General features: G+C 42.5%; 1 protein-coding gene across 1 annotated transcript in view; it reads right to left on the bottom strand.

Annotated features, from left to right (window-relative positions):
• The window catches only part of OPN5 (opsin 5), a 32,850-nt gene extending 10,209 nt beyond the window's left edge, over positions 1-22,641 (bottom strand). The window contains exons 1-4 of the mRNA XM_006076114.3: positions 22,512-22,641; positions 18,367-18,486; positions 14,235-14,405; positions 10,601-10,935 (exon numbers count right to left, since the gene is read on the bottom strand). Coding sequence (XP_006076176.1) covers positions 10,601-10,935; positions 14,235-14,405; positions 18,367-18,486; positions 22,512-22,641 — 756 coding nt within the window. The remainder of the gene's footprint in view (positions 1-10,600; positions 10,936-14,234; positions 14,406-18,366; positions 18,487-22,511) is intronic.
• Positions 22,642-23,174: the final 533 nt, after the last annotated feature.

Genomic DNA, 23,174 nt, shown 5'->3' on the forward strand with positions numbered 1-23,174 from the left:
GATAAATTCCCCACCAAGAACGAGGCTGAAATCACACTCCAGAACCAGCTAGACTACTGATAACAAAGAAATTTCAGTGGCTGGGATGAGATCAGGTCCCAAGAAGAGAAATCACCACATCTGTGCGTTGAAAGACGGGACAGGGAGAGGGTGCCACCTGCCAACAGAAAGCCTACAGTTGGCAGGAGCACAGGCAGGATCAGATCTGGTTTTTCTCTTTTGGGTCTAGCCAGCAAATATATGGATTTGTTCCCAACCAGAGGGGAAAATGATATTAAAAGATAGCATTGCAGTGCTAAATGCCAGTTGTGAGGCTACAGTCCTCCACATGTGGGCAGCCTGCCATTGAGAGATGGCACAGAGGGAGCTGGACAATGGTGACCTACCTTCCTTAGCGCTCTATTCCCTCATCTATACAAAAGCGGGGTAGTAATATTTCGCTTTCACATCACCTTTAAGAAATCAAGTAATTTGACCACTCCAAAAACGTCTAGTTTGAGTTTCCTCTTTCCTTCTATTTCATCAGCAGAATGATGACAAAGACCAACTGTCTCAGGCCCACCTTCATACACCGATAAAAAAACATTTTTTCTGAGAGCCCCGATACCTCTGTTATATGTTAGCCCTGGTCGCGATCCAACTAGAAAATATTAATTCATACTTTTTTTAAAAAAAAAAGTAGAAAAAAGAGGAGGATTCTTCACTTCCCAATTGCCGTTTTCTCAAATCTTTAAATACCACTACTCCATAAACAAGCGAAAGCTGCGACCAGAAGCAGCGGATGTAAATTAGGTCATGTCACTCTGAGCATCTGTGTTTGGGGCTCTGAGTCTAAAACTGAACATAATATTCCAACAAGGCAGTGGCTGGCTTACAGAACAGAACATACAGATTTCTAAATACCTAGTTCAACCAAACAAGGGAGACCTCACTATTTACTCTAGATGAACCGAGGCCTCCAGGGCGGGGTTACTGCTATTCAGAGGGCAACGTATGCACAGTCCAAAGGCCCAGAGATATTAGCAATTGAAAGCTATTTCTGCAGACTTTTAAACCACCCAACCACGCTAGCCATTTCCATAGCAATCCTTTTTGTCTTTCTTGGCTGTCACTCAACAGAGTCCCCTAAAAGCTGCCTCCTAGAACCTCCTCGTGGGATTTCAGGGACAAAGGAGCCCAGATCCCACTAGGAGGAAACAGCTCCCTGGGCAGGTCAGAGAGGCCTGAGGTCAGCCTAGAATTCCACGGAGCAGAAGCTCTGGGCTCCAGCCTCCACTGGGCCCCCATCACCCGTCTGCCTTCCTGTCTCCACAGACATCGTTCTCTGGGTCCCCTCACCCCAACCCCAGAATCGCACACCCAGATGCAACCTTGCAACACCCAGCCCACCCCCTCCACCCGCACCGATCCACACACGGGGCCACCAAACACAGGGGTCCCAGCAGGAATTCTATTTACCCAGACAATGTCATCTGACCCAGCCCTGATCTGATCACTGATACTGCGCATCTAGTTACTGATACTGTGCATCGGCTCTCAGGGTTCAAGCTGCACACGGCTGCCACTCTGACATCTGGGGCCAGGAGCCCGCCTCATTTGGGAGGCCACGGCACAGTGGCAGCGGGGACACACAGGGGACCTGAGGGTGGCACCAAGGTCCCCAGCTGGGCTCCGTGGGCAGCATCGCCCACTTGCCCAGCACTGAGCTGAGCTCCCTGTACTGTATAGTGGGCTCCCAAGAGCGTCTGTTTTACACATGAGAGTGTATATATGTCAATCCCAGTCTCCCAGTTCACCCTCATTCCCTCTCCCAACCATGTCCACACATCCATTCTCTTGAGGCACGGTATTAAGTCCTGGGGACACAAAATGAACCAAAAGACATGGTTGTTACCCCCATGGGGCTTACTGACTAGTAGCAAAGACAGACATTGGCTAAACAGTCACAAAATAGGTATGCAATTGCAAATTAATTTTAAATTGTGGCAAATTCTAATAGGAAAATGTACAAGCAACAATGAAACATTTATATAGGAGGACTTGAATTCAACTCAGAGACTGCTTCTCTGGGAAAAAACATTTAGGCTAAGAACAAGTAAGAAGAACCAGAGAAAAGGAATTCATTAATTAGTTTAAAAAAGAAATACAATTCAGCTTTCCCACCAACTGCCCTCAGAGTCCACATGGGGGTCCTCTGACTCTGAACCCTCAGTAATAAATAACATTCAATGAGCAATACTGAAGAGGAGTCTTTTGAAGGAAGCAGAGGTTTTTGAGTTTTAAAAAAGACTTCAGGGACTTCCGAAGTGGTCCAGTGGTTAAGACTTCTTGCTCCCAATGCAGGGGGCATGGGTTCAATCCTTGGTCAGGGAACTAAGATCCCATGTGCCACCTGGCACAGCCCCAAATAAAACAAAGTTATCTTAAAAAGTCTTCACAGTCAATGTGAAAAAAACAAAGCAAAACAAAATACCTCCTTGGGTATAAAAGGGACAGAGGCCCTCAAGCCAGGGGTCAAGAGAATGGTTAACATTGATCAAGGTAATTATGTTAACACAGTGTATTCAATTATTTGTCATCCTAGCAATCCTGATTAAGCATCTCACAGATGCCAAGCACTGGAGAACGAGAGCAAATAGCACTTTCCCTCATCCAGCTACTGTCTTGTAAAAAAGAGCCACAAAGCTGTGTCATTCAAAAAAGGGAACGTGTGACTTCCCTCATGGTCCAGGGGTTAAGACTGAGCTCCCAGTGCAGGGGCCGTGGGTTCAATCCATGGTAGGGAAAGTTCCACAGGCCACAGAGAGTCACCAAAACATAACCAAACAAAGTGGATATGGCAAGTGCTCTGATGGCCCACAGCAGAAGGACTTCAACAAGCCAGGAGGGATCAGAAAGGTTTCCTGCTAGAAATAGAGACATTAAGAGATATCCAGATGTCCACAGGATCTAGATATTGACTATAGGCCTGGGATATTGTGGATAATCTATGTGTACTGTGTACATGCTCAGTCACTTAATTGTGTCCAACTCTTTGTGACCCTATGGACTGTAGCCTGCCAGGCTCCTCTGTCCATGAGATTTTCCAGGCAAGAATACTGAAGTGGGTTGCCATGTTGTCCTCCAAGGGATCTTCCCAACCCAGGGATCGAACCCACATCTTCTGCATTGGCAAGAGGAATCTTTACCACTGAGCCACTGAGAAAGCCCTCAGTGTGTGTCAAGTGAATAAATATGAGGTACCAATATACACAGCATAGTAATATACAGAAAAATTCATCAAAACTCCTCTTATTTCCTTCCTGTTACCCTACCATCCCCTTTGTTAAAGCAGCAGCAAAAGCGTTCACTACAACAGCACAAAGGTTTTTACAAGCAGAAACGCCCAAAGAAGTAGAACATTCATTTCTCAGCTTCTGAATTTCAAAATAGAAATGTGAAACTTACAAGAAAGGAAACAGTTGAGAGAAAAGGGTTTCGAGTGTGACAAAAATGACTTTGAGTATTTACTATCAAAGACGTGTAAGACTAGAGGCATTAAGCGTACTTACTGTGTGGACATGTCAAAGGGATGTACATGGATTTAGGAGCCAGTTTTCCAAGCCCACAGTGAGTCAAGGGCCTGTAGCACTTAGCAAGGGAGAACCTCAGAGGAGCTAGTAACTGACCTTGAGAAGCTGTCCTGAAAATACTCCACTGAACTAAGCACAGGGAGAAGCAATAGCCTCTCAATACATTTGCAAGAGCAGAAAGCTCGTGTCTCACTTCCAAAGTGCCAGCCTAGCTCCCAAAATCCACCCCATGGGTTGCCATGGAAAGATGGGGAAGTAGCTCAAATTTCTAATGCACCCAAAGAGCCGTTAATAGTTGAAAGAGATAGGATGCAAAGTGACCTATGACAATGGATGCCTGAGGCCAGAAGGAGCCAGGGTCAATAAACTGACAACAACCAAACCAAAAGCCCCACCCACGGGTCCCACAGAGTCACAAGAGACCTCTCTGGAACTTTCATAGAGTCTAGGAAGAGGCGGAAAACCTGATTGAACTGAATTTATCCTGATCCTGTAATGTTTGTTTTACAAGGTCAAATGCAGACATAAAAATGAGATTATACTGTGTCATAGGAATACAAAGAGGTGTTTTGTTTTGTTGGTTTCTTTGTTTTTTGTGTTTTATTTTGCACACCTCTGCAATTTTGGTAATCTGTGAAATTTCACCCTGCTATAAAAGTCTGGCAAAACCATTTTTTAATTAATCAGAAGGAAATTATAATGTGGAGAAAGGTTTATAGCTAGAACATCCATATTTAAGCTGATGAGATCAGACTGGCAAAATGTAGGCCTAGATAATTACCCACCTAGAAATAATTAGAGGACATCAAAAATGAATGATTTTGATCCCATAATGCAGTGAAGTGGACTTTAAGTAATAAGCTTTTAGACCAAGCCATTCTGGAGATCAGAAAGCGCCAAGCGAACAAGCAAACTCCTGATCCCAAGAGGTAGTTGAATGAGGACAAGGTTTCTAAAATTATGAAAAGGTCCAGTGAAGGTTTTTCTACTTGTTTTTACTCGGTACAAAAAAAAAAAAAAAAAAAGAATAAAAATTAAATAGTATTTTAAAACAGCTTAAATTTAGTAGAGAAGGTGCCACAGTAGAAAGATGTGTTTATTTTTCAATATGGGTTGAACTGTGACAAATTTTTTCACAAATGAGAATAATCAGAGATGTATTTTCAGATTATATTGATACAGATTTTATATATACAAATGCACTATAGATGTAATACATAATATTACATGTGTTAAGTGTCAGTCGTCTCTGACTCTTGAAACCCCATGGACTGTAGCCTGCCAAGCTCCTCTGTCCATGGAATTCTCTAGGAAAGAATACTGGAGGAGTGGGTTACCATCCCCTTCTCCAGGGAATCTTCTCGATCCAGGGATTAAACCCAGGTCTCCCATGTTGCAGGCAGATTCTTTACCATCTGAGCCACCACGGAAGCCCAATATATAATATAGACATCATATATAATATAGTATCATTTAGAATACATGTTAGAAACTACGTATAAAATAAAATCATAGACATACATGCCTACAGTTTTCATTTAGCATCACTTTGGTTAATCTGGTCTTGGTGAGTCTGACTATTTGGTCTACTTAGCACAGGTTAAGGAGAATGATAGCAATATGTCAAGTCTGGGACTGACATATGCACACCACTATATTTAAAACAGATAACCAACAAGGACCTACTGTATAGAACAGGGGACTCTGCTCAAAAGTCTGTAATAAACTAAATGGGAAAAAAAAATTGAAAAAAAAAAATATATATATATATGTATAACTGAATCATTTTGCTGTACACCTGAAACTAACACAACGTTGTTAATCAATTATACCCCAATATAAAATTTTAAAAAATTATATAAAAATAAATACAAAAAACAATGCATTAAACAGTGTACACTGCGCTTGCATGTGTATGCATAATGAGCTTCAGAAATTCTAAGGAGCTGCCTACCCTCAAGAGTACACAAAGAACCAAATTCTAGAATGTTGGTAAAAACTGGCTATTAGTAGGTTGAGCTGAGGAATTCAACTAACAGGAGAGAGGCTGATGAGTAACAGACTCAGAGAAACAGGAGAAGGACCTCATGGGTAGGTGGATCCAGACTCACTGCTCAAGAGCAGCCAAACATCTCAAAGCCAGTAACCCTGAGAGATGGAAAGAGGAGAGGATGTCACGTGACATCTCAGTAGCTTCATGACATGCCACACCACAGGGCTGCAAGGTTAACTGAGATCAGACACCCATGTGACAGATATTATCTTGTTCCCTGGGCATACCTCCACGAACTACTGAAAACAAACACTTTATCTCTTTTGTATTCACCCAGTTTCTAGAACAATGTATGCATGCTAGTTGCTTCAAGTCATGTCTGATGCTTTGCAACCCTATGAACTGTAGCCTGCCAGGCTCCTCTGTCCATGGGATTCTCCAGGCAAGAATACTGGAGTAGCTTGCTATGCCCTCCTTCAGGGGTCTTCCCAACCCAGGGATCAAACCTGTGTCTCTTATGTCTCCTGCATTGGCAGGCAGGTTCTTTACTACTACTACTCGTGCTACCTGGGAAGCCCTCCTAGAACAATACTTGGTACCAAGTAAGATTTGGATGAAGTGAAATCCACATTTAACTTGGATTAATTTATTGGCATTAATTTTTTTTTTTTTTTGCGTCACAGACAGGAGCTAAAGGAAGAATGGGAAATGAGGAGCTTAATTCACAATCCTGCATTTATGGAAATATTTTTCTTACTTAACACCTGATTATAAGCTAGAAGTAGATCATGATTCCTGATGCTGCATTTTTGTCCAGCATCTATTTTTAGGTTACTTTTGGCTCTATTTTAAGGTTATGAGTATAGATTTAGAATGATGAAAACTTCTCTCAGACTGCCTCCTACTCAAATGTGGCATTTAGGGAGTAGAGATCAACTGGAACCATCAAGAATCTCTAGCTCATGAGAATTCACTGGAGGTCCAGTGGTTAAGACTTGACCCTGTCATTGTCATGGCCCAGGTTCAATCCCTGGTTGGGGAACTAAGATCCCATAAGCCACGTAATGAGGCCAAAAAGAAAAAAAAGAAAAAACTCTAGCTCACACTGTGCAACAAATAGGTCCTTGCACAACATTAAGAACTCTGAAATGGGGGAAGAAAACTATTATTTAGACAAAAGTTTTGACTTAGTAGGAAGCTACCTGTGGTCTGGAGGGAACTGTGTTACTCCTGGTTCCTGAGGCCAGCAGTCTCCAGGGTAGGTTGTAAGGAAACTTGAAGATGGTTATCAATCAACATGATGGATTGGGATACCAGAAGGATTAGAACTTCTGTCATTTTTTTTTTTTTGACCCCACCATGAAGAATGTGGGATCTTAGTTCCCCAACCAGGAATTCAACCCACACTCCCCACACTTGAACTTTTGGAGTCTTAACAACTGAACCCACAGGGAAGACCTTACATCAATTTTTATCTTTCAAATATAAGATAGAAACTAGAGTGTGCCAATATTAAAAACACCGCTTGGTGAAAAGACAACCCTCAGAATGGGAGAAAATAGTAGCAAATGAAACAACTGACAAAGGATTAATTTCCAAATTATACAAGCAGCTCATACAACTCCCTGGTGGCTCAGACCGTAAAGCATCTGCCTGAAATGCAGGAGACTTGGGTTCAACCCCTGGGTCAGGAAGATCCCGTGGAGAAAGAAATGGCAACCCACTCTAGTACTCTTGCCTGGAAAATTCCATGGATGGAAGAGCCCAGTGGGCTACAGTCCATGGGGTTGCAAAGAGTCGGACACAACTGAGTGACTTCACTCTCTTTTCACTTTCGTACAACTCAATACCAGAAAAACAAACAACCCAATCAAAAAGTGGGGAAAAGACCTAAACAGACATTTCTCCAAAGAAAACATACAGATGGATAACAAACACATGAAAAGATGCTCAACATCACTCATTATTCAGTTCATTTCAGTTGCTCAATCATGTCCGACTCTTTGTGATCCCATGAATCGCAGCACGCCAGGCCTCCCTGACCATCACTAACTCCTGGAGTTCACTCAAACTCACGTCCATTGAGTCGGTGATGCCATCCAACCATCTCATCTTCTGTCGTCCCCTTCTCCTCCTGCCCCCAATCCCTCCCAGTATCAGGGTCTTTGCCAATGAGCAATTCTTCGCATGAGGTGGCCAAAGTATTGGAGTTTCAGCTTTAGCATCAGTCCTTCCAAGGAACACCCAGGACTGATCTCCTTCAGAATGGACTGGTTGGATCTCCTTGCAGTCCAAGGGACTCTCAAGAGTCTTCTCCAACACCACAGTTCAAAAGCATCAATTCTTCGGTGCTCAGCTTCCTTCACAGTCCAACTCTCACATCCATACATGACCAATGGAAAAACCATAGCCTTGACTAGATGGACCTTTGTTGGCAAAGTAATGTCTCTGCTTTTCAATATGCTATCTAGGTTGGTCATAAGTTTCTTTCCAAGGAGTAAGTGTCTTCTAATTTCATGGCTGCAATCACCATCTGCAGTAATTTTGGAGCCCAAAAAAATGAAGTCTGACACTGTTTCCACTGTTTCCCCATGTATTTCCCATCAAGTGATGGGACCAGATGCCATGATCTTCTTTTCTGAATGTTAAGCTTTAAGCCAACTTTTTCACTGTCCTCTTTCACTTTCACCAAGAGGCTTTTCAGTTCATTATTAGAGAACTAAATTTTGCTCATTATTAGAGAAATGCAAATCAAAACTACAATGAGGTATCACCTCACACCAGTCAGAATGGCCATCATCAGAAAGTCTACAAACAATAATGCTGGAGAGGGTGTGGAGAAAAGGGAACGCTCTTGCGCTGTTGGTGGCAGTGTAAACTGATACAGCCACTGTGGAGGACAGTATAGAGATTCCTTTAAAAAACTGGGAATAAAACCACCATATGACCCAGCAATCCTATTCCTAGGCATAAACCTTGAGGAAACCAAAATTGAAAAAGACACATGCATCCCAATGTGTACTGCAGTACTATTTACAATAGCTAGAACATGGAAGCAACCTAGATGTCCCTCAACAGATGAATGGATAAATAAGGTGTGGTATATATACACAATGGAATATTACTCGGCCATAAAAAAGAACACATTTGAGTCAGTTCTGATGAAGTGAATGAACCCAGAACCCATTATACAGAGTGAAGTGAGTCAGAAAGAGAAAGCTAAATATCATACTCTAATGCATATATCTAGAAGAATGGTGCTGAAGCATTTATTTACAGGGCAGCAATGGAGAAACAGACATAGAGAATAGACTATGGACATGGGGAGGGTGGGGAGAGGGTGAGATATATGCAAAGAGTAACATGGAAACTTACATTACCATATGTAAAATAGATAGCCAACAGGAATTTGCTGTATGGCTCAGGAAACTCAAACAGGGGCTCTGGATCAGAGGGGTGGGATGGGGCAGGAGATGGGAGGGAGGTTCAAAAGGGAGGGGATGTATGTATCCCTATGGCTGATTCATGTTGAGGTTTGACAGAAAACAACAAAATTCTGTAAAACAATTATCCTTTAATAAAAAAATAAACTAAAAAAGAAAAGAAACAGAAAAAAAAACAACTTGATGGTGCAACATGGCATTTATATTGAGATTGCTGAAAAATACTTTTCAATATAAAGGTGAGATGTGATGAAAGTATACAAATCACTGCATTAGGCTTTACTTGAATTCCTATAGGTCAGGAAAGAAAAGAGGAGCTACAGTTTCTTTGGTCTTCCCTGGTGGCTCAAAGTGTCTGCCAATGCAGGAAATGCAGGAGACAAGGATTCAGTTCCTGGGTCGGGAAGATCCCCTGGAGAAGGACATGGCAACCCACTCCAGTATTCTTGCCTGCAAAATCCCATGGACAGAGGAAGCTGGCAGGCTACAGTCCATGAGATCACAAGAGTCGGACACAACTTAGAGACTAAACCGACCAACCAGTGGTTTCTTTACGATCTTCTACACACCAGATGACAGGATAATAGGCTTATTTCTTTGAATTCCCATCACAACCCAGAGAGACAGACGTTACTATTCCTGTTACACAAGATTCAAAGTATCTACCTCTGGGTCACAAGCCTTACAAAAAATCCAAACCCTTGTCTGTTTTCAAATTGTCTGCTCTTTTACAGAGCACCACAATATCTGATGGCTCAGATAGTAAAGAATCTACCTGCAATGCAGGAGACCTGGGTTAGATCTCTGGGTGGGGAAGATCCTCTGGAGAAGGGAATGGCTACCCATTCTTGCCTGGGAAATTCCATGGACAGAGGAGCCTTGTGGGCTACATCCGTGGAGTTCCAAAGAGTTGGACACGACTCAGCAACACTAATATTTGAAGGACTGCCGACTCTGAGACTAGCATTTGCCAAGGCACTCAATGCTGCAGAAACTCCTCTTGTGTGAAGAACCCATAGGAAAGCAGACACAGTAAGCTCTTACTGTATAAATAAGGACTGTCTATAATCACACCCATCAAAGTCCATGTGTGCCTTCCTGCTCAGTCACTTCAGTCATGTCCGACTCTTTGTGATCCTATGGACTATATAGCCCTCCAGGATCCTCTGTCGATGGATTCTCCAGGCAAGAATACTGGAGTGGGTTGCCATGCCCTCCTCCAGACCAAAGTCCATACGAAACATTAAATACTGTGAGGCATTTTATGAGTCACAAAAGTTATTATTCTTATTGGTGAAATAATGTTTAAAAATCAATAATATCCTATTCAATAGAGGAAATAAGCCCCCAGTAGATCCACTGTATAAATTTGGTAGATATTAAAAGTGTGTGTGTGAGTGTGTGTGTGTAAATGAGACTGAGATAGAGACAGAAGGGATACTATAAAGGTTTAAATAAATAAAAACCAAGTTCAGAAGGACATAAACAGAGGGCATTTGAAGTTCTCCCAGTCTTCAACATTCCCTAGCTTCTTCACCCTGTGAAGTTTTAATTGATTACAGAACATGTCTATAAATTATGACTGCAGTTACCTTGGTCAATTTCACTTCCAGCACATGGCTGCTATGGATCCGACTGTCAAAATGAGCTACTTCTTTGGACGAGGACTTAACCTTGGCAATGATCTTCACATAGGAGAACACGATCACAGCGGTTGGCAGCAAGAGGCAGAAGAAGAGGATGTTCAGGATGAAAATCTGGCCCCCTACTGAGGCCTGGGCCAGCCACCAGTCCAGGGTGCAGGAAGTTCCGAAGGGCTCAGGTGCGTAGTCCCCCAGACCTACCAAGGGCATGGTGGTCCAGAAGGCAGCATAGGCCCAGATGACCGCCAGGCAGATGTAGGCGTGCTTTCTTTTCAGCCAAATCCCTGGAGGTGGAAGAAGAGCATTATCAGGATGTAATCTGCCCTCCACCCAGACACCTCCCCTCGACAGGTCAAATTCCACATCCAAAGAGTTGATCCATTGGATTCTGGGAGACGTGGTCAGTAACCAAAGCCGGAGGGAGAGTTGGGTGGAGGGAAGGAGAGCTCCAGAGCTTGGGCTCTTTTTCCAAGAGAATAAAACAGGAAGTGATTTCACAGGGAAGGTTTTCTCTAGGCGTCTGGGAGCCTTGGGAGGGGGACGTGACAAAAGCTGGGGAGAGGTGGCGGTAAAAAGACGAGAGGAAGCTGAAGACGGTGGAAGATCTTGGGAAAATATCCAGAATGACCTTGGAGCTCCTATCCAGGATAAGAGGCTAACTGGTAGAATATACAAATGGAGCCCCAAAAAGCATGTATTAAGGGTTCATCAGAGGTAGAGTCCTTTGGGGGGGAAACGAGAAAACACTGCTTGTGTCTTTAAAATATCCTTCTTCCAAAAAGCTTGTGTGCCTCTCACCTAAGAACTCGAGGAGTGGGGGTGGATGCCAGGGTCATGACGGTGTGGGGTGATGTTATAAGGGTTGGGTGAGAGCAGATTTTAACTCTTCCAATGTTATTAACACAACAGTCACACTCACAGCCAAAGGTGGAGAAGTGGGGAACCTAGGTAGAACATACCATGCTCTGCAAAAGTAATTCTGTGAAAATATTTTCAGAAAAACAAAGGAAAAAAAAAAACAAAAAAACTCCGTGTTTCAGCACTGGTTTCCATTAGCCAAAAGAGAATTCCAAGAGGCAGAAACAGTGCAGTCAGTGAAGGAAAGCTGTAAAGCACTAGTGATCATTTTACAAAGTTCAATACCACCACCAAAGACAGGTCAGCCTGCTCTAGGGCTTCAGCCTCTACAGGAAGTTACCTCCGCCCCGTTTATCGCCTGGAACCCAAAGAGCCAGAGAGGTGACTCCTACCTGCCTTGGGTTTTGGTAGCAGAGAAGAAATATCGACTCATATTTAATAAAAGCCAAATGATTTCTTCAGCACAGACTCTGCTTAGCGTCACGTGAGGTCTGGGAAAATCAGAAGGGCCTAATCCTTCTCATTTCTAGTATTTGACCCGCTTCACGTAACCTTTCCAGACGTCAGTGTTCTTAGCAGTAAAATGGAGGAAATAAAAATCTACTGCTTACAGATTTCGAGAAGGGTGAAATGAACCATGCCAGGTCTCCTTTGCAAACTATGAAGGACTACATTGACATGAATATTCACTCCTGTGTTTGTTTCATTTGGCACTAACAAGAAACATAACAGATGGTTTCCTTCATCTCTATTTTTTTTCAAATAGACATCATCATAAAATGCAAATCTCATGGACCCACCAGATAGGAGTAACAATCAGGTAGCCACGATATCTGTCAGCTCTTGGTTATCCATTATAACGCAGAAAACATTGGCACGAATAATTATATAAATTTACAGGAACGTGCATAAGCATATGTAGAAGCGTTTACGGTGAGGGTTGCTTGGTGAGGTGTTTTATACTTACATTCGGTTATGGTGAAAGGCTGTCAAGTACAGGAGGGAGTAGATTAGTAGATTGGTTCTGTGATGCTCCAGCAGTCAGAACTAGGACCAATGGGTGGAGGTTACTGGGAAGCAGTTTTGTCTCAATATAAGGAATAACATTGTAACAACCAGAGCAGACCAATCAGAGAATGGGCTGCCTTGTGCAGTAGTAAGCTCCCCGTCACTGGTCACTGGAATTACTCGAGAGGAGGCCAGGTGGCTGTCTGTCAGGGATGCCTTAAAACACTTTATCCCATTGCATGGGGGAAAGGTCTACATGGCCCCAAGCGACTTTCTAATTCCAACATTCCAAGATACCGTGTGGAGGGTTTAATTGTGCAACAAATCAAATGATGAAACCAGACTATCGAGAATCAATCTTAGAAGAAGCTGGAAAGAGTATACAGTTCCCATGGGAGTTGTGCCCTGCGGTGATTCTGGGGGGTGAGCAACGTTATCTCTATATTGGACCCGAAGCCTAAAGTCAAGAAAATATTTAAAAAGCAGAGACATTGAGGTTTAGTATTCCTCAAATATCTTCAGGAAATTGAACTTTTTGCTTCTTCATCAGTAAAATCTACTTGATATGATCAAAATTTACTTGATATGATCAAAAATATGTTTATAGAAAAAATTGATATCATCCAGAATAGGTATAATTGTATTTTTTGTATTTTATTGGAATTTTTGATTCAAGTTATTTCTATTGCAGATTCTAAACTGTTAGAAAAAGCGATGCAAAATTTTTCTTAAAGATGAGCGCTGGATGGTGCACGCATTGGACCGTGATCCTATCCCCCACCCCAACCTCCTGTATATTTTGCTTTTAATTTAGGATTGTAAGCTTTTAAAATATAAAGAAAAATTCTACCCCATTGAGAGTGTCACATCAACTTGATCTTTCCCATTCTGGGCTCCAGGCCATGTTCTGTCTCCATGGTCACAATCACCAAGCTGATTGAGACTGATGAGCAAAGCAGTGTAGCATGAACCAGTATCATTCTCTGGCTGCACCTAGTTCTCAATATTAAATTTAAAGGGCCAAATGCGTCTCTTTCGGGTTCAATAATTTTTCCAGAAACCCAAGAAGCCAAAGTATTACAAATTTATTTTTCACATTGTAGAACGGTCTTATCATTAAAATCTGATCACTAGCCTCTGAAAGTGTGTTTATGGCTGGCTCACCCCTAACCGATTCTCTTACCCACTGCTCTTTCTACATACCAAGACCACAAAAAGAATGTTGGCTGGTATTTCGTATGTGTGTCCTTTTCTGCAGGCTTGGTTCTCTAACCTGGAGGAGAATTCCTCATCTCTGCAGCCACGGGGAGCCTGAGTGCTAAAGGAGAATCAGAAAAATCTTTCCATATAATTATACTTACTACTCGGGGAAACAGCTAAAGCATCTTGGACCCAATATCATTTCAGTGCATTTTATTTCTTTTGCTTACATGGCATAACACAGTAAAAGCTTACACACTTTATACAAAGAGATGATACTTTCATAAAAGCATCGTAGCGAAACACCAGACATTCCTATAAAAAACAGTATTGAAAGAAACCTACATGGACACAGGTTCGAGTCTTTAAGCGTAAGTTAGAACAAGATAGACTATGAGTAGAAATACTCCTGGTCTCTCAGTGTATTCATAATCTTTATTATCTCTGGGTAAAACATGTACCACTCTGACAATCCACCTAGATTCGACTCTCAGGGAATAGAAACCTTCCTACTTACCATATGATAAATAGCAGATTTTCAGGTATCGGTCCAGGCTGACAGCAGTCATAGTGATAAGGCTTCCACAGCCAAAGAAAAATCCAGCCCATCCATACCAGCGGCAGCCAATCCAGCCGAACACCCAGCGGTGACAGAAGCAAGAGATGATGGTGAACGGTTTGCCTACAACTAGAGCGCCAAGGGACTTGTCAAGGGGCGTGCCCTGCGGTTAAACTTTACCCCGCCCACCCAACTCGCTGGGGAGTCTTATCCTAGGCAGATAAGAGGGAGCTATTGGGAAACGTTAGGTCCAATTTGTTTACAACCAGACCCAGATCTCTAGGATTTAAACTATTTATCCCTTCAGCCTTCATCAGCTTGTTTTGTTTGTTACTTTCTAGAAAGTAGTCTTCTATTTTAATTCACACCCTGCACCCTCCTTATCCCGTATATAGTCAATCTTCCCCCTCCTTGAAGAGAACTGCTGAGGAAGCTTTCCAACGCCTGTATCTGATTCCAAAGACCGTTCCCCAACATTCATGCATCAGAAAACCCAAGTAACTGACATTCACAGCCTGCAAATGCTGGCCCCTTCCACCCTTCCCAGGTGTACCCTCCCTTGGTACGCTGTTAGTTCAATCAAGTAACTCATCTTTATTAGGTGCTTTTATAAGCTGGACACACATCACCTCTAGCTGCCTACACAGCCGGTGCCATACTCCAACTAACTAAACTGAGCACCTTCATCTCAGAGCTTTCTAATCCTGTTGGGTCTATACTCCATTGTCAGTAGGGAAACCTAATGTAAAAGAGTTCTTGTTTTGTTCAACAAATAATTATTTAATGCTCATTATGTAAATGGTGCTAGAGGACAATGTGGAGATCAAGATTAACAGATTCATTTTTAACAGAGAAGACCAAACAATAATTTGTAAGATACGATATGATGGAATGATGGCTCATGATGAGTGAAGGGAAGAAAAATGAAACAGACAAAGGAGAGAGACAGAATCTGCTGTTTCAATCAGATCATGGAAGACCTCTCTGTGAATGTGAGGTGTTGCTGCTGCTGCTGCTGCTAGTCGCTTCAGTCGTGTCTGACTCTGTGCGACCCCATAGACAGCAGCCCACCAGGCCCCGCCGTCCCTGGGATTCTCCAGGCAAGAGTACTGGAGTGGGTTGCCATTTCCTCCTCCAATGCATGAAAGTGAAAGTGAAGTCACTCAGTCGTGTCCGACTCTTAGCGACCCCATGGACTGCAGCCCACCAGGCCCCGCCGTCCCTGGGATTCTCCAGGCAAGAGTACTGGAGTGGGGTAGGTAGATGCCAAATCAGTGGCCCGGAACTCAAGCAAACATTTAAAGGGAAAATATTCTAGGCAGGGACGACAGCAAACTCAGAGTTTGAGCTAAGGGTCTGCTGGGTGGTGCTGAAGGCAGCCAAAAAAGGCAATTGTCAGTGACTTGATGGAGGTGCCTGGGATCCATCAGCAAAACAGATATGTTAGGCTTCTGTCTAGAGTGGAGCCTTTAACAAACCTCTGGGATGTCATCTAGAACCTTTGGGATGTCAAAGTGTTTTTTAAATTTTTATTTATTTGTTTTGTGTGTTTGTTTGTTTTTGGCTGCCCTGGGTCTTTGTTACTGTGTGCAGGCTTTTTCTAGTTGCAGGGAGTGGGGGCTACTCTCTAATTGTGGTGCTCAGGCTTCTCATTGTCATGGCAGGCTCTAGAACTCAGGGGGCTCAGGAGTTGTAGCTCACGGGCTTAGTTGCCCCAAGGCATGTAGAATCTTCCCAGACCAGAGAACGAACCCATGTCCCCTGTGTAAGCAGGCATATTTTCAACCACTGGATCACCAAGGAAGTCCATGCCAAAGGGATTTGATGAATGTTTTGGAAATGTCTCTCCTCAAACCCAGCTGCACATTAAAATCACTGGAGGATTTTTTTGTTTTGTTTTGCTTTGCTTTGCTTAATTTTAAATATCAGTGTCCAGAGTTCCAACCCCCAAATAATCTGATTTAATTTATCTCTAGAAAGCTAAGCCATCACAGTATATTTTTTATCTCCCCAGGTGATTGTGATACATATTCATGATTGAGAGCCGTTGATATTTAAACAACAAATATTAGTTGTGTAGATGAAACACGTCTGGTCTCTAGGATGTGTTTTTCAAGGTGCTTTATAATGAACATATTAAAGCAAGGAAAAAATTTAAAAGACATAAACATTTTTAAATTAAATTAAAAAAGAGAGAACGAGAGAGAGTGAGAGATCCAGAGGTTGGAAAAAATGGTCTGAGTTGATCAGAGAAAACTAACCCATGGAGGAAAACGCTTCCTGGTGAATTACTCTAAGAGATATGCAGAGCAGGTGGTTTATACAGCCCTAGAGCAGACCTGCTTGGCTGAAAGTATTTTCAATGGACCCGGCCAATTATGTGTGCTGTGTGCACTCAGTCACTTCAGTCATGTCTAACTCTTTGGGACCCTGTGGACTGTTGCCAGCCAGCTTCCTCTGTCCGTGGGATTCTCCAGGCAAAAGTACTGGAGTGGGTTGCCATGCCCTTCTCCAGAGGATCTTCCCTACCCAGGATTGAACCTGCATCTCCTGCATTTCAGGCAGATTCTTTACCGACTGAACTACCTGGGAAGCCCCAGACTAGTCTAATTCAAGTGTAAGCATCTGTCCGCTACAAGTGAAGGATGCGGCTGAACTGGCAGGTTTCAGCCAAGCATCACTAGGGGGCAGCATGGTGAGCTGAGCGGGAGCGCGATTATTCATGTTGCGACACCGCCATCGTGTGTCCAAATGGAAAATGGCATTCATTTTGCAGTCTCGCAAATCACCCCCAGGCGCATCTTAACTTATTTTCACAAAAAGGGGCCAGTGCTGTCGTGCTCCTCTTATATACATGTGTATTTCCCAAAGAGCTGACGATATTTCAGCCTGTCCATGCTGAGAAAAGTCTTCCCAAATAACCAAGATCATCCAAACTCAGTAAGAGGGCAGCACATCCGCTGCTGTGTGATAAATAGTGACTCAGTGGATCAACACTTATCACTGAGCCATGTTTTTAGAGATTGGCAGTAGCAGAAAAATCTACTTATGAAGAGAGAAACAAATACCAAGAAATATTTTTTAAAGGATGCTTAGATGGGAAACTGCTAAAATATTTCTGGTGGAAAGACGAGTTGATGTGTGCTATTCAAACTCTATTTCCCCAGTTCTAGTAACTTAAGACCACATGCTACGTAGCAGAAAATAGGGATCCAAGGACATATTTGTGTGTATCTAGGCAACACTTGGATTGTATAGATGAACCCAAAAGGAGGTGACTTACCCTCAAATCATTCATATTTGTAAAACTGAACTACAGTTAAAGACAAATTGTCTTCCAGTTCCTCCTTGCTGGGTAATCAGAGAGGCCAAAAAAGCAAGAAATAAACCAGGGGTTCAAAATTTTGGCTGACAACAAATTTACCTGGAAGCTTTAATTTTCTAATCCTAAATAACCTGATGTCAGAGTAACATTCTCAACCAATTAAATCAAAATTTCTGGGTGTGAAACTCAGCCATAAGTTGTTGTTCTTGTTTTAAGTTCCCCAGATGATATTTTTGTGCAGCCAAATTCAAGTGCTATTGAACTAAAAGTTTCCTATTCTTGCACTCAGTCCCTAAGCCACACTTAAGTATGTCCTTACAAGGGCAGCTCTCCCTCCTTCCTAGATCTAGACTCACCTCTCAGATTCATCTTTTAGCCTAAGACCTTACTCCCCTGATGCTTAACAGATTTCCATAAGAGTGGGAGGGATGTGACAGAGCTCAAAATAGTGATCTACAGCCTGTCTGTAAGTTTGTTTTTGGAATCACTTAGCCCCGTACAGTATGAGGTATCTGAAGCATCACGTATCATTTCAAATTGTATCCTCAGCATCTAACACACCTGCCGCACTGAAAGGACTCACTACACAGTAAATGGACAATCTCCATAGCCAGACCACACTCCGCTGACTTACCACAAATTCTGCAAAGATGACTTGTGAAAAGAGAAGCAAAAGAAGCTGAGGGTAGGGTGATCTGTGAGCCAGTGAGGACTTTATAACTGGGCATTGAAACCCTCAAAGGAGAAATGGCATGGCAGTGTTACCTGAAATCCCCAGATCACAGATTGCTAAATTGACAGTCATTATTTCCGCAGGTCTCAGCTTCTTTTTTCGTCTAGAAGACATATAAAGGACATACCCATTTCCAAACGTGGACAGAATCCCTACAAGGAAAAATAGAAATTTCCATCATCAAGACTAGGATTTAGAGCTCCCTCGGATATGAAACACTTCTCAATTTCAAAAACGGACACCATTGATTTAAGAGGGTAGTGAGAGGACTTTAAATAAAAATCTAAGTTAAGAAGATGAAATAAAAAGCATGAGGTGTAAGTGACAGGTGAGGGATGGGTTGCCTCCAAAAAGGATAGGAGTCAGGGGTTATTAAACTGCACTTACCCAGAAAAAGGAGCCACTGATTTCCCAGTGAAGCTCAGGAGGGTGAGGGAATCCCCATGGTCAGTACTTGTACTAGCCCCCAGGATGGAGCATCTCCTTAGCCATCTTTAGAGTACTGGCTTTATAGAAAAAAACTCCTTCCCTCTGATGAGAAGGGTGAACCCCTTGGCTATCAGTAAATTCTGAAGACGAAGTGACCCAAACAAACTGAGGTGCTTTCACTCTCCTTGTGGACTCCTGAGGGGGAACTGGCATTCAGGAGTGGCAGAGGCCAGATTAGGTTGGCATGGCCCCCTGCAAGGACAGGGTTCATCTCCTGGAGACACATCCAGGGCTTTTTGCATCCTGCAGACATGGACGATGGGTGTCTGCCACTGCTACTGGACTAGGCACGGAGGGGAAGTGGGTGACAATTGGTAACATGGGCTCTCCCCCTCCCACCAAAGGGAGAGAAGGTGGCCGTCAACCCACCAACCTACCAACAATGGTATCAATGTGTTCCCACTTTTAATATCCTTTTATTAATGACTGATCAGCTTTGGCATTACAATGATAACTGTTCAAAAGCTCTTGCAAACCCAGTTTAAATCCAAAAAGACCCAATCCCTACTGACTTTAGTGAAGAAAAGAATACACCTACTTCCATAGCTTAACATGTAGAGTAGATTTCTTCAGGAATTCTTGCTTCATAGCTGTGTATAAATGAGAATCTGGTACAGCTGCCTTTAGTAGTAAGGAATAAGGAGAGTATTAACAGGAGAAACCCAGATTTTTCTATCTTAACTTCTACTTCTCCACCACAATTCATTTGAGGGGGCAGCCGTGTGTTTCACAGCTGGGTGTTTCAGCTGATGGTATGAAACCAGCAGGCACTAACTGCATTGTGCTCTTAGGAAACTGTGAATTCCAGGCGTCAGAGCGGCCTTGTGGGCCATTAAAACCTCTTTAGCTTTCTTAAGACAGAAGAGGCAAAAAATAGGAGAGACTGTGGAGATTCCAGAGCAAACCAACTGAAATGAAACCCAGGTCTCATTCTAGAGAACCAGCTAGCAAGGCATACTGGGAAATTAAAAAGTGACAACATGGCTGGAAAAATTACAAACACGTGGCTTCTACTTCGTATCCAAAAAGATTAAAAGCAGTAACTATGCATTTGATACACAAAGATCATTTAAACATCCTTTGTCTTTTTCTTCTGAGAATACTGAATTTCTTACTATTCCTTTCTCAAATTATTTTTACTACTGATTCATAAGGCTTCACCCAGTGCCCAAAGCTTATCAAAAAATAGTCAACTCTCTACTAGCTACATATAAATTGTTCTCACAGGCAATCTCCCCTAGGGGAATATTAACAGAACACAAGCTTATTTTTAATGAGAGTTAAAAGGAGAAGAAGATGAAGAAGGTAAAAGCTAAAGCAAGGGGGACTTTTTTGATGATGACAATCCTGACTCTTTCTATTAATACAAAAATGTTAGATCTTGTAATAGACCCTTGATAAACTAAGTGTTTCTAGTAAAAGAACAGAAGATGGAAATGGGTCTCTTGTTTATTTCTCCTCTATTCCAAACTCACATTATTTTTTCATCTTCCAGTTTTCCTTAAGACTTCTAGTATTTCACAAGAATGTCACTCTACTGGTTTCTTAAAAGAATCCGGGCACATCCTTACACCTGTCCTAGAAGTGGGGGAATCAGGCACAGAACCAAGCCCAAAACTGGGTCAAGGATGAGTCCAGCCTCCCCTTCCCTCCAGCTGAATCTGGCTGCACCCTGAACAGAGACCTGGGAACATACGTTTGGTCCCACCTTCGACTCCCTGAGTCATCTGAGGCTCCCTTTGTTCCTGGATTCTTTTGGGACCTCTTTTCCTGGAGCCTCCTCAGCACCCCCTCTTGAATATTACAGTAGATTTTCCTTCAGACCCCTAATCATCCTATTTTGTGTCATCTGGAGTTATCTGTCAGGTTACAGATGCTACTTTGTAATTCATTCCTCACAACTGATTGAGACAAATTCTATTTATAAGATGTCTATTTTTCTGTCTTTTCTGATCACTGAAGGTACTTACGTTTAATAAAAATGCAATGTGGATTTTACTACCAGACAGTCTCGGTGTGGGCAGAGAGCAGTTTGCCCATTATGTTCACAGCTGTGTTTCCAGCAACATAAACAGTGGCAAAGAATGGGCCCTTTGCCCATACAGTTGTGTTTGAAAGGATGTGGAGGTCCATTTATAAGAAACAGAATTTAAGTCAGCATGATAATAACTAATAACAAAACCAAGGACTCAGGAAAACCCTTTGCAGTAGAATTTCTAATTCAATTTCATTAATTCCTTTTCCTCAAGCACTGACCATAGAGGGGTCTCCAGACTTTTCTAATGAGTTTGGCTAATTTCAGGAGGTTAAATGAAAGTCTTAGCCAGTAATAAGTAGATGAGAAAGAGAGATGGGAGGAGGAAAGAAGGGAGAAGGAGAGAAAGAAAGAAATCGAGAAAGCTTGACCCAACATGTGAAAAGATTAAAGGCACACACACCTAAAGACGTAACCCACCTGCACGCTGGTTACCCAAATTTAAAACAATGATTTTAAATGTAAGAAAAATATTACGGTTGAATCTAATTACCTAGCCTGGTGCTGTCCAATAGAAATATAATGGAAACCAGAAATATGAGTCACATACATATTTAATTTTTTTCTGGTAGTCATATCAAGCAAAATAAAAATATTACTATTTATTTTGAAAATATATTTATTTAACCTAATGGGTTAGCTGTGTGTGCTATGCTAAGTAGCTTTAGTTGTGCTCAACTCTGTATGACCCTACAGATTGTGGCCTGCCAGGCTCCTCTGTCAATGGGATTTTCCAGGCAAAAATACTGGAGTGGATTGCCATGCCCTCCTCCAGGGGATCTTCCCAAACCAGGGATCGAACCGGCGTCTCTTGGTCTCCTGCCCTGAAAGGCAGGTTCTTTACCACTAGCACCACCTGTAGCCGATTGTTTAAAATTATTAATGAGCTATTTTACATTATTTGTTCTGGTCCTGTGTTTTCAGTATCTGATTTCTATTTACACTACACACATCTCGATTTGGAGAAGTCAGAAGTACTGAGGAGCCACTCGCGGCCACCACGCTGGATGCCAAAGCCAGGAAGAAGACGCACCACGTTGTGGATCATGCACAGAAACTTTAGACCCTGGACTGACTTCCACTTATTATTCAGACATTTTTTTGACTCTCACCAAAATCACTTGGTGATGCTGTCATGGCTAGACTTGACTTTAGGTGAAGCAAACTCAGTGTGATCCTCCTGACGGTAGCTTGGGGACAGAGTTCCCTCCGTTGCAAAAAACAGAGGCTAACCTGGACGCATTCTAAGGTCCATTCTGAGCCTATACTCTTAGCATCATATCAAGAACACTTTTCAAAAAGTAAAAGCACTCTATTCTAAATAAGATCTCCTTATCATTAATTTTATTATTCGGTAGACAAACCTACTACCAAAGCAATCAAAATGAAATAGTCTCAAGATAAATTATTTTGCTGTAAAGCTTCTTGGATTATCGAGGGAATATTTATCCCAAATAATAAAGATAATGGAGTCGTTTCTATGAAACATATAAAGGCCGGATGCCACCCGTTTTTCCTGCTTCCTCCCACTCTTCATCTCAAAATATACACTTAAGTGTTGGCATCTTTGTGCAAAGTCAAGATAGCAGCCTATGAATTTTCTAGAGGCAGCCTTTGCACGGAAAAAAAAAAAAAAAACCCAAGGAAACTTACCAATGATTGTTAAGTAAAAGCCAGCCACTAAATCCGCTTCCCAGGAAAGCTTGGAAGCAAAGGGATCCCCATCGCGAAGATAAGGCGGCCGGCGCTCGTCCGGGGGTGGGGCCGTGTGGTTCAAAGCCATGCTCTCCTCCAGCGCAGCGGTCTGAAAGGCAGACGCGTGCAGGTCACAAGAGCCCAGAAGAAGCCCGCCCGATCCATCTCACGGCCGTGCCCCCAGCTTTAAAATGAAAATCAAGTTCGCAGGGTCATGCTTGAGTCTCTAATAACTGGTGAACACTTGCGCGTTTTTCTTCCACTATCCACATTTGTCAATATTCAATTCGCCAGTGTGTAGGCTATCCAAGTGTCTGCTATTTCCTTCCCACTGTCACCCAGTTTGTGCCACTTCACAGCCTCCTTGGGTGAATAAGAGGCTGAAGGCCAAATCTCATCCATTTTACTGCTTCTGGCAATTTTTTTTTTAACTTTTAAACTTTTTACTTTATGTTAGAGTATAGCCGATTAATAATGTAGTGATAATTTCAGGTGGAGAGGAAAAGGGCTCAACCAAACATAGAGTATCTATTCTCCTTGAAACTCCCTTCCCATCCAGGCTGCCACATAAGGCTGCTTCTCACAGTTTTTGTAAAGGTCTGAGCCAAGTAAAGATGTTGT

This window comes from Bubalus bubalis, chromosome 2 (genome assembly GCF_019923935.1).
Source record: "Bubalus bubalis isolate 160015118507 breed Murrah chromosome 2, NDDB_SH_1, whole genome shotgun sequence".
NCBI classification, from domain to species: Eukaryota; Metazoa; Chordata; class Mammalia; order Artiodactyla; family Bovidae; genus Bubalus; species Bubalus bubalis.